This window comes from Ahaetulla prasina, chromosome 5, assembly GCF_028640845.1.
Source record: "Ahaetulla prasina isolate Xishuangbanna chromosome 5, ASM2864084v1, whole genome shotgun sequence".
Taxonomy (NCBI): Eukaryota; Metazoa; Chordata; class Lepidosauria; order Squamata; family Colubridae; genus Ahaetulla; species Ahaetulla prasina.
Genome location: NC_080543.1, coordinates 25280693 through 25298496, shown reverse-complemented (window position 1 = coordinate 25298496; position 17804 = coordinate 25280693). Strand labels below are relative to the sequence as shown.

Below are 17804 nucleotides of genomic sequence, written 5' to 3'. Positions count from 1 at the left end.
AATATTTGATACACAGCAGTGCTGTGAATTATTTCATAATAGCATCGTGGTTTTGTTAAATAACTTTGCTTACCTGAGCCTTTGTCTTGGGAAATACCGTACTTTATTGTAGTATATGCCTTGCCTACCAAGAAAGGCTTGATATTTACTTACAGTACTTGCTTCATTTTGTTTTCAATATGGCCCTGTTGTCTCAGGATTGATGATGCTATTCAAGTACTGAAAACTTTAGGCCAGGTGAAATGTATTTGGTAGACAAGTATAATGTACTGTAAGGCTCTCCACACTGTGAGTTGCAAAATCTGATATTTGACAGTGAGTTGCACATCACTGACATTATGTGATATTATCATGCATTACATGTTCTTGCACAATTCTTACTATGCTGAATTATTTAAAAGAACAGGCCATCATAATAGAGATACATATGGTTGGTTCCATGCTTAATTTTTAGACACAAAATTATATAAATGCCACAATATGTAGTAGTATGCAAAGTTCAATCACTTTTCTGATGTCTCTCAAAATTTAGCTATCCATTGTACTTCTTGGGAGGATCTACCCTTTTTTAAAAAAAAAAAACAGAACCCAAATGCCCCAAACCCCGTAGATGGATTGCATTAGTTTCCAACTTGCTTGGAGAACAAACCCTTTGACCTGGATGATCCTTCCTCGAATCCTTTATGGCTGGGAATGGACTGGAGTTATTTAGAATAGAATAGAATAGAATAGAATAGAATAGAATAGAATAGAATAGAATAGAATAGAATAGAATAGAATAGAATGTTATTGGCCAAGTGTGATTGGACACACAAGGAATTTGTCTTGGTGCATATGCTCTCAGTGTACATAAAAGAAAAGATACCTTCATCAAGGTACAACACTTACAACACCTAACGATAGTCATAGGCTACAAATAAGCAATCAGGAAACAATATCAGGAAACAATCATAAGGATATAAGCAACATAGTTACAGTCATAAGTGGAAGGAGATGGGAATGATGAGAAGATTAATAGTAGTGCAGACTTAGTAAATAGTTTGACAGTGTTGAGGGAATTATTTGTTTAGCAGAGTGATGGCCTTCGGGAAAAAACTGTCCTTGTGTCTAGTTGTTCTGGTGTGCAGTGCTCTATAGCATCGTTTTGAGGGTAGGAGTTGAAACAGTTTATGTCCAGGATGTGAGGGGTCTGTAGATATTTTCACAACCTTCTTTTTGACTCGTGCAGTATACAGGTCCTCAATGGAAGGCAGGTTGGTAGCAATTGTTTTTGTGGCTGAGAATGAAAAGAAACCAGTCCCACATCCACCGGCGGTTTCTCGCAGTTTGGCTGGCCAAGGGCTTCAATGTCGAGTCATTGGGAGCTGGTGGACGTTGGTCTTCTCATCGAGGGAGCCTTCCGACAAACCCATTCCAAGCCCTCACTTCTTCGGCCCCCATTGGCTTCAGGGCTGCGAAAGGGTCGGGCCACATGCCCGCATCCTCCCCTCCTTTCCCCGACGGAACTGCTCTCTCGCCATTTCCCCCCACCACCGCCGAAGCCATTTCAGGGGACGACCCCTGCGCTTCCGCCACCCGCGCAGCCATCGGGGGAGCGCCTCACGACGGCTCTGCGGGGCCGGCACGACTCCGGCGCTCCCCTCCCGGCCCCTTCTGCCCCTCCGGGATCGCGGATTGGCTGGGCGGCCGCCTCGTCCCAGAATGCATTGCATGGCGCGTCATTGAAGAGAGACCATGATGGCGGCGGCGGGGGGAGCCTCCGAGGTGATCGCTCAGCTGGAGAGCGCGGCCAAAGTGCTGATGGTGAGGGAGCCGCGCGGGTCGACAGGTCGGCCGGGGGGCTGAGCGGACAATGGGGTGGAATAAGCCGGGCTCTGTTCTTAAGGGGAAGCCCCGCGAGTGCCCCTTCCCCGAGGATAGCTCTCTTTTGGACTCCTAGGGAAGCATCCTCGGATAACCCCGGGAGGTGGCATCGCCTCTCGTGCCTTAGAAACTTTTGCCACAGGACGGGTCTTCCTCTCTCTCTCCCATGCCTTCTTGTCTGGAGCTGCAACCCCGCGCATCTTTCCTCCAGCTTTAATAAGCCCCTTGGACCCCAGGCGGGCAAAGAAGGGCAGAATCACGTCGCTGGCCACCCTTCGCTTTTGTCCCCGTCGCTTTTCCATAACACTCTTTAATGTTGGGTCAGGCTTGGATTCCATTCATTGATATCATCATATCCTAACATAATTCATTCTTTTTCACTTCGACATCCACGTGCTCAAATCTGTAATCTTACTTCCCAGTTTCTATCCTGGTTCTCTCCTCCCCACCTTTCCTTTTTAATACCGTTTTTCATGTCTCTTTATAAGAATGTTTTAATATCCGCCTGTAATACACGCCCATTTTACCTATACTGCATGTAGTGTATTGTCTTTTTCCTTTTCTCTCTCTCTTATAATTACACTGTTACCGAAATGGCTGTTCGGTTTGCTTTTTGTCTTTCTCAAGGGTGGATAGATATGTAAAACAACCAAGTTTCAGTAGCAGAACCTTTTCTTTCGTGAAGGCTAGAAACTCATGCTCCAAAATGCTACTTGTGACTAAGCTAAAATAACTTTGCATTTGTTCTCTCTCAATGAATTAAATATATTAAAACAGAAAAAATCCAAAACCGTTCTCAAAGAGCAAAGATTGCTTGTCTATAATCTGTAATCTTCTAGATTAGTGGCTTTGGCTGTACCAATGTATGGAATGTGTATGGATTTACTAAGTAAATGGATCATAATCTGTTCTGCTTCCCAGGCAGTAAATAGTGAACATTTTGTATAATAATTCCATGCAAAAAAGAAACAAGCTACAATCAGAATAGTTTTATCTAGATTGGTTACATTGGCTTTCTTTTCTTAAATTCAGAATGATATTTTATATTTTTTATTTTTTCCCTTCTTGACAGTCCTTTGGTGTGATAGGTTATCAGAGTGCTTTTTGGAAATATCAGGCAGGCAGACCATATAAACAGATTAAGAATCCAGATGGATTTGAAATAAGATTTTGAAATTAATTATAAGAATTTTCCCTATGGGAAAATGCTGTGGTTTTGAATTCTTTAAAAAAACAATTGGAGGGGACTTTGAACACTGAAATTTGACTTACTAATATAGAATGGAGCAATGTCATTTTAGTTAGTGCGATTATTCTTACATGTTACTGAATATGGTTCTTGTCATCAAATATACATCAATATACATTTTATGGCAGGTGCTTTACAGTTTAGCTGAATAACCTGCAATGCCAATAGCACATTAAAAAGTCAGGACAAAAGAGTCCTAGCTAGTCCTCACCCTCTGGTACAAAGTTTTATTAGAGGGTAGGATATAACATTCAGATAAATAATTCTAAGAAGATATAGTCTATTACTGTACCATATGAGATCTCTGAACATCTAGCTTGGCTCTTAAGAAGTTTATAAACTAATTGAGGCAAGAGTTTAACTTGTCTTTTTGCTGCTAAGCTTGAGCAACTTTGAAATACAAAGCAGGACTTGCTAATGCAGAAAGTGTGATCCAGGATGCCACTAGATGTGTGGCAAATGATATACTTACTATAGTCTGTACTTGATTGTGAATACATTTTTATAACAGTTTTATTGAAATTTAAAATTAGAAATAGAAACTAATAGAAACTAAGAATAATAGAAACAAGAAAAAATAGAAATTTCAAAAAGGTGGAGAAATATATAAAAAATAAAAAAAAGTATATAGAAAGAAATAACTTCCCCTTCAACAAGACAAGTATAAACATTTTCAAAAGCTTAACATGTCTAATATTTCAACCCAAACTCTCTTCATCCCATAACTCGTATGTATAAAATAAGAAAATTTATTTCATAATTCACAGTTCTTGGTTGACTGTGAATATATTTAGTTAACTTGTATTTTCTTCTACAAGTCAATGTAAAGTTTTGGCTTTTTTATTATCTATAGATCTTCAAACCCTCAGAGAGAGAGAGAACAATAAATCATGGAGAATATATATTTAAATCAGGGGTGTCAAATTCAAGTCGTCACAGCAGTGTCACGTGATGTATCAGGATTCCCCCCCCCCCTTTGCTAAACCAAGCATGGCCTGTGAGCCGGGAGCTTGACAGCCCTGATCTAAATGAACTTATTTGGTAGACTTTAAGATTGCCTCCTATTTTAGAAAACTTGAATCTAGTCAGGAAATTGGAAATCTCATAAAGTACAGTAATGTGGCTTTAATTCGATCTGTGTAATTCTTTTACACAAAGTGGTTTTAGTGCTAAAAATCTTAGAAATTTGCTAAAAATTCTTGATGGTAATGATGCAAATAATGGTATGAAGTATCTGCTAAAATATATGGTAAGCTTCGAGAATTGGTAGAAGTTTTTTTAAAAGAGTGCTAAATAATTTGGCGTTACATTATCTCAATTTTATCCATCTATTTTAATGTTTAGACTGCTTTGCACTATTCTGAAGTTGTAATGTATTCCTTGTATAAGTACACAATGTATGAACCTGCCAAATAATGCTGAATTACATGTTTACCATTAACCTAGTGGCTGAGAATTAGCCACATTCTCAATGTTTGCATTTGTGCACTTTTGATGTATAGATTTTAAAATGTATATATTCACAAGGTAATTCAGTAGGTTTAATCCCAAACTAAGAACCTTACTATTACAACCTTAGACTACAATTTTATAAGCATATGTTTGGATATTAGTACTACTGAACTCAGTGAAGTTTGATTCTGAGTAAGCATGTTTAGGGCTGTATTTGCAAACAGCATGTCTAATAAATATAATAAATGTAGGAATTATATACCTACTACTTGTATCTTGAACATATCCATAGTTCTATTTATTTGTCATTTTGCTGGTTTTAAGTCAAGTATCTAGTAGAAAATCTGAATATTTTTTTAACAGATTTGCCTGAGTTGCAAATATTTGATTACCATAATTGCAAATATCTATACTGTAATAATATGAAGGCTAGAAATGTACAAATCTGTAAAAAGTGAAAAACTTGATGGAAATTTTATATCTCTAGTTTTCTCCAGGTGTGTGTGTGTGTGTGTGTGTGTGTGTGTGTGTGTGTGTGTGTGTGTGTAGTCCTCTACTTACAACAGATCATTTAGTCACTGTTCAAAGTTACAACGGCAATGAAAACAGTGACTTAAGACCATTTTTCACATTTATGATTGTTGCAGCATCCACATAGTCATGTAATCAAAATTCAGATGCTTTGCCAACTGGTCCATATTTTTGGTGGTTGCAGTGTCCCGGGATCATATGATTACCTTTTGCAACCTTCTAACAAACAAAGTCAATGGGAAAGCCATATTCACTTAACCGTATTACTAACTAACTTAATAACTGCAATGATTCATTTAACAACGGTGACAAGAAAGGTCATAAAATGGGGCAAAATTCACTTAGCAGTTGTCTCGCTTAGCAAGAGAAATTTTGTGCTCAGTTGTGGTCGTAAGTTGGAGGACTACCTGTAACTCTCTATTCTTCCCAGTTGATTTAGTCTTCTTCCTAGTTGCTATCCCTTTCCCTAAAGATGCAGCTTTCCTACAGCAGTTGGAGCAAGTAAAGGTGCCAGCAATAACCAGTGAGACCAGCTTTTGATGTTTCAAGTCTTTAAATTGCTTAGAAGGTGGTGCTGGTTGAGGGAGGTGGGCTTTTTGTTCAGATATATTTTGTAAAAATGTCAGCAAATGCATTCAAAAATTAACTTTCTTTTTGATGTAATTAAGCTCAGCAGACTATCAGAGAAAGCGAGGTGTAGCAACTTTGATTGTAACTGATGTTGTACATAGCTTTACTCTTCAGCAACTTTATGAATCAGAGCTGTGTGCGTATTAGTATGTGCTGCCATCTGCTTGTAAATCTAGAACACAGTACAGTACAAGTAGTCCTTGTCTGACAACAGTTCGTTTAGCAACCATTTAGTTACAACAGCAGTGAAAAAAGTAACTTATACCAATGACCAGTTTTCACACTTAACAACAGTTGCAGCATCTCCATGGTCACATGAGCACAATTCAGACGCTTGGCAACTGACTCATATTTATGACTGTTGCAGTGTCCCAGGATCATGTAATCACTTTTTGCAACTATTTGACGAGCAAGTCAATGGAGAAACCAGATTCGCTTAACGACCGTGTTGCTAACTTAATTACTGCTGTGATTCACTTAACAACTATGGCAAGAATGGTCGTAAAATGGTGCTTAACAAATGTCTTGCTTAGCAATAGAAATTTTGCACTCGATTATCATCGTAAAGTCGAGGTCTATTTGTACAGTAAAGCAAACAGACAGAAGTCTTGCCAGTGAGAAAGTTCTGTTCTGAAAATAATCCTGAAGAATGGGAGGTAATTCATGATAATCATGCCCAGCTTCTAAACACTGTCTGTAGCACTTCTGGCAGGAGCTCAGGCGTTCCTAAAATTTGTGGTTTTTAGATGATTGACTTTCAAATCCCATAATTTTTGCAAATAGAGTTATTAAAATTGCTGAGATTTGCTAGTCATGACCAGCCTAAGTCCCACTGATTTCACTAAGTATATTCTCAGTGTGACTAAGTAGGGATCAGACCTTAAGCTTTTATACAATGCTGTATTCTTAAGGGTTGATAGTTTAGATAATATCTTAATGTATTCTGTGTCATGACTGAGGATCTTGGCATGGGCTTTGCTCTGAAAATTGCCTGTAAATATTTTAAACAAAAAGTTAGTGATAGAATTATTGCCTTTGCCAATAACTTGATTGAGGAAAGGATATGAAAGACTCAGTAAACATATATAGTACTTTCATTATTATAGAATATTCTGTAAAGCAGCATTCCAAAACTTTCTATTTTCCTGTAATGCATCTGGAGCACATCAGTTTGAAGACGGTTCCTATGAAGGAGTATGTGGCTATTAAGGCATCTGGAATGAAAATCTGGATAAATGAGGATTCCAAACATAAAGTGGTTACTCTAATTAATTTGAATTGGTTTTTTTTTAAAGAGAGAATTGATTTATTGTAAAGAAATGACAACATCTAAGGATTTTGTGACACCATGGAAAAATAATTTTAATTTTGCATGCTAAATTCAACATACAAAATACATTTTTAATCCCTTAGCCCTTCATGAGTAAGGAAGTTCCTTCCTAGCAAAATATGTATGCTTAAAAATACTTAACACATTGACCTGGCTCACACAACTTACTAAACCATAATATAATTTGTTTGCTTTTGGGTTAGCGTGTTATACAAACCCAGTCAATTATTACTTACACAATAAGCATGCCTAAGCAAATCATGGCTTAGTGCAGTATGTGAATTTAATTACTGACTCCCATGTTTTTTGTATTTTAACAAGTGCTACAGCTTTCAGTATTAAATATCAAAGAGGATTACTCTACACGTAGATTTCTGTAACATTTAATTTTTGGGGTTTCTCAAGAGCTTAAAACACCAAACTTTAGTTTAGTTAGATATTCTTCTCAGTTGTAATTTTGATAGCTTCTTTTTATTTTTGTTGTTGACTTGCTGCTAAGAATAACTTTTAAACTGAGATATTATCTTTAGATAGTGTCTTGATTCAATATTACTTATAGAATAATAAAGTATTTTTTTTTGTAAATACTTACTCTTACAGTTTGTAAATTACCCTTTCTATTTCCTTTTTCTTTTGTTTCCATTTAGTTCCTAATTACTTTAAAAAATAAAATACAATAGAGATTAAAAATATTGAAGTGTGTTGAAAGTGCCTGTTAAGAATGTCATATCAACAAATTCTGATTTTGAATATAAATCTGTGTATATAAAAAAGTTCTGTTTTCTTAAATTACAGCCCTTGTCTCTGCATTGTTTTTGAAAGAGCCTTCGTTGCTGATAGCATTAGCCATCAGCTAAGGCAACTAAATTTAGCTTCTATGTACAAATATTGTTGTGTTAGTTTTATATCCTGCCTTTCTCTGGCTTTTCAAAACATTCTCCTAAAAAGCGAATTATAATTATTTACCCCTAATATCTTTAGAGGAGCATGTATTTTAAACTGGTTTTCTATTTGGCCTATTGTCCTGACTTTCAAAAACTTCTAAGAACTGCATTTTTTCTATCTCTTAATTTTTACATTCCAGCACATCCTTTCCCGTGACCTTCACTTCCCTAGTTCAGTTCAAAGGCTTCCTGCTTTCTCAGAAGATTATACTCTTCCTGTACTTTCTCAACATCTGTAAGATGCTATTTCTTTTTTTTCTTTCAAATCTCTCTTCAAAATCCTGCTTTTTCATTAGCCATCTGACAAAGCTTTCTATTTCCTCTTATATGCCATGCTGGGTAAAAATTCTGGGAGTCATAGTTCTAATAAATCTGGAAAGCAGTAGGTTGAGGAAATCTGACTTAAGAGTGATCACACCTGTAATCAGAGTAGCCTGCAGGTTTCAGTTATTAAATCCCTATTTTACATTTTGCCTGTGCTTCTTTTCATATGACAGCTTGTTCCTTATCAAATGTTACATTCCAAGCTCATTGGAACAACAATCTATCTTTTTCTATCTATTAACCATTTTGTCCAGTGAGCCATATCTCTCTCTCCCTCCCTCCCCCCTCTCCCCCTCCCTCCCCCATCTCTCTCTCCCTCCCTCCTTCTCTCTCCTTGTATACATGGCAATATCTTGGTGTGTGTGTTTGTGTGTTCATTATTTGTCATTAAATCTTTTTACACCAAGAAAGCCAACTCTGGATACATTTTTCTAATTAGCAATTACAGGTAGCCCTCCAGATGGTAATTGGGACTGGAGTTTCCATAGTTAAGTAATGTTGTCAAAGTGTGATAGCATGTGACCACATTTAGTGACAGCAATCCCCATTGTTGTCATTAGCAGTTTCAATCAGCTGCCATCTCCACCCAGGCCTTCAGCATTACCACCACCACTGCTGTAGAATATAGCAATAGCAATAGCACTTAGACTTATATACCGCTTTACAGTGCTTTTCAGCCCTCTCTAAGCAGTTTACAGAGTCAGCATATTGCCCCCAACGTTCTGGGTCCTCATTTTACTGACCTCGGAAAGATGGAAGGCTGAGTCAACCTTGAGCCTGGTGAGATTTGAACTGCCAAATTGAAGGCAGCCAGCAGAAGTAGCCTGCAGAGCTGCACTCTAACCACTGCGCCACCGCAGCTCAGGGTATCATTCAAACCCTGGGCCACAGCCAGCAATCTCAGTGCCACGGCACAAAGCCCAACCACTCCCGCCATCTTGCACTCTGCCTGCCCTGCCCTGCCCTGCCCAGTTAAACTTTGCATTCTTTCACTGCTGATGAAGTGCACGTGCCATGGCCCTATGTGAGGCAACTGCTGGCCATGCCAGACTTTCTTCCCAAGGCTGCTCATGCTGTTCTCCAAAAAGTGTGCATCATTTTTGCAATGCTTCAGAAAGCTTTCAGGAAGCTTCTGAGGCATTGCAAGAACGGCGGTTGCAATCTGGAGTACAGTGGGTGCAACTCCTAAAGAAAGCCTAGTGTGGCCAGTAACTTCCTCACATAGGGTCAGTCTAGGGGTGCCTCATCAGCAATGGGAGAAAGACTGTGAAGGTCACCTGCTTGTGGCAGGGCCGGCAGAGCACAAAGCAGTGGAGGTGTCTGGGCCCCTTGGATTGGCACTCCTCAATGAGATAATGGTGCTAGGATTGCAATACAGGTAGTCTTCTAGTTACGGCCACAATTGAGCCCAAAATTTATGTTGCTAAGTGAAAACATTTGTTAAGTGTGTTTGCCCCATTTTACGACTTTTCTTGCCACACGTTGTTAAGTGAATCATTGCATTTGTTAAGTTAGTAACCCGGTTGTTCGGTGAATCTGGATTCCCCATTGACTGTCGTGTCCCACTCCTCCGCTGACGGCTGGGTCCGGGAAATCCGAATCAGGCGTGCCTCTGCAGCTCTGCCCAAAGTCCTAGCAAAGTCCTCAGAGCAGGCAGGAGACCAGTAAGTGACTTCAGCAAGATAAGTTTGACTTTTGCCTGACTCAGAGACTGCCAGAAAGTAGATCCTTTATATAGGCCATGGGGTGTGGCTCCATGACTCAGCACTCATTAAGGCCTGCCCTCCTTCCTCTGTAGCCTCCGCCTCCAATCTTCTGATGCGAGGGTCACACCAATCAGCTGTTGGTAATAAACCCTCCTCAGGCTCACCTGCTGTGGAGGAGGGGGAGGGGTCTAGCTGCTCCGTTTGCCTGGGCATGGAGTCAGGGCTGGGGCAGGGAGATTCTCCTTCTGCAGTTTGTGTGGGCATGGAGCCAGGACTGGGACCGGGAGGCATACATTCCTCAGTGTGCGGGAGCAGGTAAGAAGGCCCCGGCTGCTCTGAGGGCGGGCAAGACACAACACTATCCCTCACCGCAGGGCCCTTCCCCCGGGGCTGACGATCGGGATGCGGTCGGGCCGGGTTCTGCTCGTGGAAGGCCCGCACCAGGTCCGGGGCGTGGACGTCGGAGGCATTGACCCAGGTGAACTCGGTCCCGCACTTGCCACGCCACCAGGTATTGGAAGCGCCTTCAGCCAGCGGAGCCGCGAATGCTGTGCACCTCGTACTCCCCCGCCCCGCCCTCGTCGACAGCGACGGGTGGCGCCGGGCGCCGGAGGGGAGACGGCGGGGCCTCAGGGACCAGCAAGGACCGATGGAAGACGGGATGGATCCGCATGGAACGCGGCAGGGTCAATCGGTAGGCCACCGGATTGATGATCGCCGACGGGAACGGACCGATGAACCGTGGTCCAGTTTCTTCGCCGCCGGTCGGACGGGAGATGCTTTGTGGAGAGCCACACGCGTCTCCGACCACCAGCGGGGTGTTGCCCGTCGAACGATCGGCGACCCGCTTGTAGTCCTCCTTCGCCCGATTCAGCTGCCGACGCACCATCTGCTGGACCGCGTGCAACTCGGAGAGAAAGGACTGTGTCTCGGGAACCGGGGAGTCCGGGGGCGCCAGAGGGAAGAGCCGCGGATGGTACCCCAAGTTGGCCAGGAACGGGGTGGTCTGGGTGGAGGTGTGTTGGGAGTTGTTGAATGCGAACTCCGCCAGGGACAGGTAATCGGCCCAGTTGTCCTGCTGTTGGTTCACGAAGCACCGGAGGTACTGCTCCAGGACGCCAATGATCTTCTCCGCCCCGCCGCCGGTCTCCGGATGGTGCGCCGACGACAGGCACACCTGCACCTCCAATGCGGCCATCAGGCTCTTCCAAAAGCGGGCCGTGAACTGCACCCCACGGTCCGACACCACCCTGTCCGGCAGGCCGTGGAGGCGGAAGACGTGCTGCAAGAAGAGACGGGCTGTCTTGGTGGCGGTGGGCAGCCCGCGGCACGGGATGAAGTGTGCCATCTTGGTGAGCATGTCCACCACCACCAGCACCGTGGTGAACCTCGAGGACGGCGGCAGGTCCGCCAGGAAGTCCATGGAAATCGCCCCCCAGGGTCTGTCAGGAGTCGGCAAGGGCTGGAGGAGACCGAGGGGCCCCGTGGCGGCCTTGGCTTGCCGGGCACGGCACGCAGGACGCCACATAGGCATGGACATCATGCCGCACCCGGGCCACCAGAAGGTCCGCTACCAGGTTGAGAGTCTTGAAAACCCGAAATGGCCCGCGGCAGGGTTGTCGTGGCACTGGGTCAGGACGAGGGACCGAGCGCCCTGGGCACATACAACCGCCCCGGAACTTGAGTACGCTGCCTTCCAATGTCCACGGAGACGTGGGGCCCGCCCGCCGCCGCTGCTGAGACCAGGCGTCTTGGCGCTGCGCCTCGCACCCGGGCCCGTAAGTCCACCGGTTCCCGGGCGGCGCCAAGGCTTCCGCCGCAGTACAGTCCGTGGAGGAAGAGGGTCTTGGGCGCCAGGTACTCCGCTTACGGGACAGGGCGCCCGCCCGGTTGTGGCCACTGGGGATATAGGTGACGCGGAAGTTGAACCGGCAAAGAACAGCGACCACCGGATCTGCCGCTGGTTCAACTTCCGAGCCGTGGTGAGATGTTCGAGGTTCCGATGGTCCGCTCGACCTCCACCTGATGCCGGGCCCTCCAGGTGGTGCCGCCACGCCGAACGCGCCTTGATAGCCAGCAACCCTTTTCCCAGATGGTATAGTTGTGCTCGGAAGGGTTGAGCTTCCGCGAGTAGTACGCGCAGGGAAAAAGAGTGCCGCCATCCGCCGGGCCTGTAGCAGCACCGCCCGAGGGCGACGTTGGAGGCGCCCGCTCCACCACAAAAGGCCGGTGCGGGTCGGGATGTCGCAGGATGGGCTCCGTGACGAAAACCTTCCTGAGAGCCGTGAAGGCTTCCTCCCGCGGGGACCCCACCGAACGGGACCTTCTTCTGAAGGAGCTGGGTGAGCGGAGCCGCCAGCGTGGCGAAGCCCGGGATGAAGGTCCGATAGTACTGGCGGCCCAGCAGCCGCTGGACATCCTTCACCCGACGCGGGCTTCCCAGCTGCTCAGGGCCTCCACCTTGCGCTGGTCCATGGCGATCCTCGGTGAGAGGATGTGCCCGAGGAACTCAATGGACGACCGGAGGAAAACACTTCTCCAGCTTGGCGAGCTGGTGCTCCCGCAGGCGCTGCAGGACCAGGCGGAGGTGCTGGAGGTGACTTTCCTGGACCGAGTAGACCAGGATGTCGCCCAGGTAGATCACCACGAACCGATCCAACATGTCCCGGAACACATCGCTCATAAAATGTTGGAAGACGGCGGGGCGTTGGTCAGCCCGAACGGCATGACCGTGTACTCGAGTGTCCGTACCGGTGCCGAACGCCGCCTTCCACTCGCCCCTTCACGCATCCGCACCAGGTTGTAGGCCCCGGAGGTCGAGCTTGGTAAAGATGGAGGCCTCCCGCAGCCGGTCCATCAGCCCGGATGAGCGGCAGGGGTAGCGATTCCGCACCGTGATGGCGCTCAGCCGGCGGTAGTCGCAACACAGGCGCAAATCGCCTTCTTTTTACGAAGAGGACCGGGCCGACAGAGGGACTTGAAGGCCGGATGAACCTCGGGCCAGATTTTTGTCCAGAAAGTCCCTGAGGGCGCCAACTCGGCTCGGACATGGAATACAGGCGCCCGTGGGCAGCGGGCGCCGGGTTGCAGGTCCACGGGCAGTCGAGGGGCCGGTGCGGGGTAAGCGGTCCGCCTCCTTTTCGCTGAAGACGCCAGCGAAGTCCTGCAGCCCGGGGCACGGCGACGGCCGGGTGAAGACGCCCTGGCCGGGCGAGGTGTGGCGGATGTGGTCGACACACTGCAGGCTGGGAACGAGATGGCGCCCGCCACCAGGCCACCTGAGGGTCGTGGCGTCCGCAGCCAGGCCAGTCCGAGGATCACTGGGAAGTGGAGGTCCGCCGTCACGTAGAAGCGACCGCCTCCTCGTGGTCCCCGATGGCGAGGCGCAAGGGCTGCGTGGCGGTTAATGGGTCCGCCACCAGCTCCTCCCGCCGATGGTCTCGACGCCATCGGAGGGTCTACCGGAACCAAGGGGACACCAAAATGGTCCACGAAGGCCCGGTCCATAAAGTTCGTGGTGGCCCCGAATCCACCAGCGCGTGTGCCGATCCTTCCGCCGGTCACCCACCCACACCCGGTGTCCAAAATCAGGTGCCGAGGGGCCCGGTCCACGCCGCCATGTCTGGCGGGGTTATCCGTGCCCGCCTAGGGTTTCTGGCCGGGCCTGCCCTGCTTCCCGACTGGCCAGGCCGGGATTCGGGACGGCGCGACGTGCACCGCTTCCTGGGGCATGCGGCGCGAAATGGCCGGGCTCCCCACAGTACAAGCACAGCCCCTTGGCGCCCGGCCCGCCTCCTGGGCCGCCAGGCGAGGCCTGGCCGCCCTAACTCCATGGGCTCCTCGGCGGCCACGGCGCGTGGCCCGGGACGGGTCGGCACGGGTCGAGGGAGGGCGACGGTCTTGACGGTTGCGGGCGGCGACAGGACGGGCGTTGCTGGAGACGGGTGTCGAGGCGCAGGCAGAGGGGCACCAGGTCAACGTGGGTCCGCGGCGCCCCCACCCGAGCCAGCTCGTCCTGGAGCTGTTCCGAAAGGCCCCTCTTGAACGCGTCCGCTAGTGCCGTGTCATTCCAGTCCGAATCATGGCACAGCAACCGGAATTCGCGATGTACTCCCGGAGGGGCGGGCCCTTGTTGGATCTCTCCGAGGCGCCAGGCAGCCGCCTGGGCCCGCACAGGGTCTTCATACATCAGGCGAGTTGCCCCAGAACCCCTGGTAGTCCGCCAGCAAGGGGCTGTCCCTGAGCACCAAGGGCGTGGCCCACCGCGCAGCCTGGCCAGACAACAGGTTCATCACGGCCACCCTGGCCCGGTCATCTGAAAGTCCCCGCCGCATTGCCATGTAGGTCTGGCACTGGGCCATGAAGGCCGGGAACATCTCCATCCGCCCTGAGAACTTCTCCGCACCGTACCGGGCTGTGGCGCTGAGGAGGAGGAGGAGGAGGAGGTTGGACTGCTGGGACATTCCCAGCAGCCAGTTGAGCAGTCAGCTGGGCGACTTGCTGTTGCAGTTGCTGGTTGTCTGTTTGTAGCTGCTGCACAATCAGCGCCAGCTGTTGCTGATCCATCTTGTAGATGTGTGAGGAGTCAGGCAAGATGTCGTGTCCCACTCCTCCGCTGACGGCTGGGTCCGGGAAATCCGAATCAGGCGTGCCTCTGCAGCTCTGCCCAAAGTCCTAGCAAAGTCCTCAGAGCAGGCAGGAGACCAGTAAGTGACTTCAGCAAGATAAGTTTGACTTTGCCTGACTCAGAGACTGCCAGAAAGTAGATCCTTTATATAGGCCATGGGGTGTGGCTCCATGACTCAGCACTCATTAAGGCCTGCCCTCCTTCCTCTGTAGCCTCCGCCTCCAATCTTCTGATGCGAGGGTCACACCAATCAGCTGTTGGTAATAAACCTCCTCAGGCTCACCTGCTGTGGAGGAGGGGAGGGGTCTAGCTGTCTGCTTGCCTGGGCATGGAGTCAGGGCTGGGGCAGGGAGATTCTCCTTCTGCAGTTTGTGTGGCATGGAGCCAGGACTGGGACCGGAGGCATACATTCCTCAGTGTTGGAGCAGGTAAGAAGGCCCCGCTGCTCTGAGGGCGGCAAGACAGATCATTCAGTCTAATATGCCACAAAGCAGGATCAAGAAATGCCTGGAGCAGAGGTAATCAGCTGAGACTGAGATTTTAACCTCAGCCATGTAGTCTTGTTTAATGATGCTCTGTTCATCAAATGGAAAGTTATAATACAGAGTATAACTTTAATTATATAAGTGCAGCTGGTTTGCCAAACACCTGAATTTCGATCACCATAACTTTGGGGACCAGTCATAAGTACTATTTGTTCTGCATCACAGCTTTGAATGGTTGTTGAATACCTTATGCCACCAGACTAAACAAGGTTTAGAAAATTATAGATATATCATCTACAATGACCTGAGTTTAACTGATAGAATCATTTAACATAACATAACATAACATAACATAACATAACATAACATCAGAGTTGGAAGGGACCTTGGAGGCCTTCTAGTCCAACCCCCTGCCCAGGCAGGAAACCCTATACCATCTCAGTCAGATGGTTATCCAACATTTTCTTAAAAATTTCCAGTGTTGGAGCATTCACAACTTCTGAAGGCAAGTCGTTCCACTTATTAATTGTTCTAACTGTCAGGAAATTTCTCCTTAGTTCTAAGTTGCTTCTTTCTTTGATCAGTTTCCACCCATTGCTTCTTGTTCTACCCTCAGGTGCTTTGGTGAACAGCCTGACTCTCTTCTTTGTGGCAGCCCCTGAGATATTGGAACACTGCTATCATGTCTCCCTAGTCCTTCTTTTGTTAAACTAGACATACCCAGTTCCTGCAACCGTTCTTCATATGTTTTATCCTCCAGTCCCTAATCATCTTTGTTGCTCTTCTCTGCACTCTTTCTAGAGTCTCAACATCTTTTTTACATCGTGGCGACCAAAACTGGATGCAATATTCCAAGTGTGGCCTTACCAAGGCATTATAAAGTGGCACTAACACTTCACGTGATCTTGATTCTATCCCTCTGTTTATGCAGCCCAGAACTGTGTTTTTTAACAGCTGCTGCACACTGCTGGCTCATATCTAAATGGTTATCCACTAGGACTCCAAGATCCCTCTCACAGGTACTACTATTGAGCAAGGTACCACATATACGGTACTGGTGCATTTTGTTTTTTTGGCCTAAATGTAGAACCTTACTTTTTTCACTGTTGAATTTCATTTTGTTAGATAGCGCCCAATGTTCAAGTCTGTCAAGATCTTTCTGTAACTTGAGCCTATCTTCTGGAGTGTTGGCTATTCCTGCCAGCTTGGTGTCATCTGCAAATTTGATGAGTTCCCCATCTATCCCCTCGTCCAAGTCATTGATGAAGATGTTGAAGAGTACTGGGCCTAAAACAGAGCCTTGGGGTACTCCACTGCATACTTCCCTCCATTTGGATGTAGTTCCGTTGAGGACTACACGTTGAGTGCGTTGGTCAGCCAGTTACGAATCCATCTGGTGGTGGTGCTGTCTAACCCACATTTCTGACATCACACAATTGAACGTGTCCAGAAATATTTTACAAGAAGAGCCCACCCTCTGAATACAACAAAATACCTTATGCCACCAGACTTGAAATCCTGGTTTAGAAAAATTTAGAACTATCCGCTTAAACATGACCTGAGTTTAACTGATAGAATCATTTAACATAACATAACATAACATAACATCAGAGTTGGAAGGGACCTTGAGGCCTTCTAGTCCAACCCCTGCCCAGGCAGGAAACCCTACACCATCTCAGTCAGATGGTTATCCAACATTTTCTTAAAAATTTCCAGTGTTGGAGCATTCACAACTTCTGAAGGCAAGTCGTTCCACTTATTAATTGTTCTAACTGTCAGGAAATTTCTCCTTAGTTCTAAGTTGCTTCTTTCTTTGATCAGTTTCCACCCATTGCTTCTTGTTCTACCCTCAGGTGCTTTGGAGAACAGCCGACTCCCTCTTCTTTGTGGCAGCCCCTGAGATATTGGAACACTGCTATCATGTCTCCCTAGTCCTTCTTTTGTTAAACTAGACATACCCAGTTCCTGCAACCGTTCTTCATATGTTTTATCCTCCAGTCCCTAATCATCTTTGTTGCTCTTCTCTGCACTCTTTCTAGAGTCTCAACATCTTTTTACATCGTGGCGACCAAAACTGGATGCAATATTCCAAGTGTGGCCTTACCAAGGCATTATAAAGTGGCACTAACACTTCACGTGATCTTGATTCTATCCTCTGTTTATGCAGCCCAGAACTGTGTTGGCTTTTTAACAGCTGCTGCACACTGCTGGCTCATATCTAAATGGTTATCCACTAGGACTCCAAGATCCCTCTCACAGGTACTACTATTGAGCAAGGTACCACATATACGGTACTGGTGCATTTTGTTTTTGGCCTAAATGTAGAACCTTACTTTTTCACTGTTGAATTTCATTTTGTTAGATAGCGCCCAATGTTCAAGTCTGTCAAGATCTTTCTGTAACTTGAGCCTATCTTCTGGAGTGTTGGCTATTCCTGCCAGCTTGGTGTCATCTGCAAATTTGATGAGTTCCCCATCTATCCCTCGTCCAAGTCATTGATGAAGATGTTGAAGAGTACTGGGCCTAAAACAGAGCCTTGGGGTACTCCACTGCATACTTCCCTCCATGTGGATGTAGTTCCGTTGAGGACTACACGTTGAGTGCGGTTGGTCAGCCAGTTACGAATCCATCTGGTGGTGGTGCTGTCTAACCCACATTTTTCT

The 17804-nt window shown here is 46.6% G+C and overlaps 1 protein-coding gene across 1 annotated transcript in view; it reads left to right on the top strand.

Annotated features, from left to right (window-relative positions):
- Positions 1–1714: 1714 nt before the first annotated feature.
- The window catches only part of XPO4 (exportin 4), an 83010-nt gene continuing 66920 nt past the window's right edge, over positions 1715–17804 (top strand). Inside the window, exon 1 of the mRNA XM_058185337.1 lies at positions 1715–1803. Coding sequence (XP_058041320.1) covers positions 1735–1803 — 69 coding nt within the window. The 5' untranslated portion in view covers positions 1715–1734. The remainder of the gene's footprint in view (positions 1804–17804) is intronic.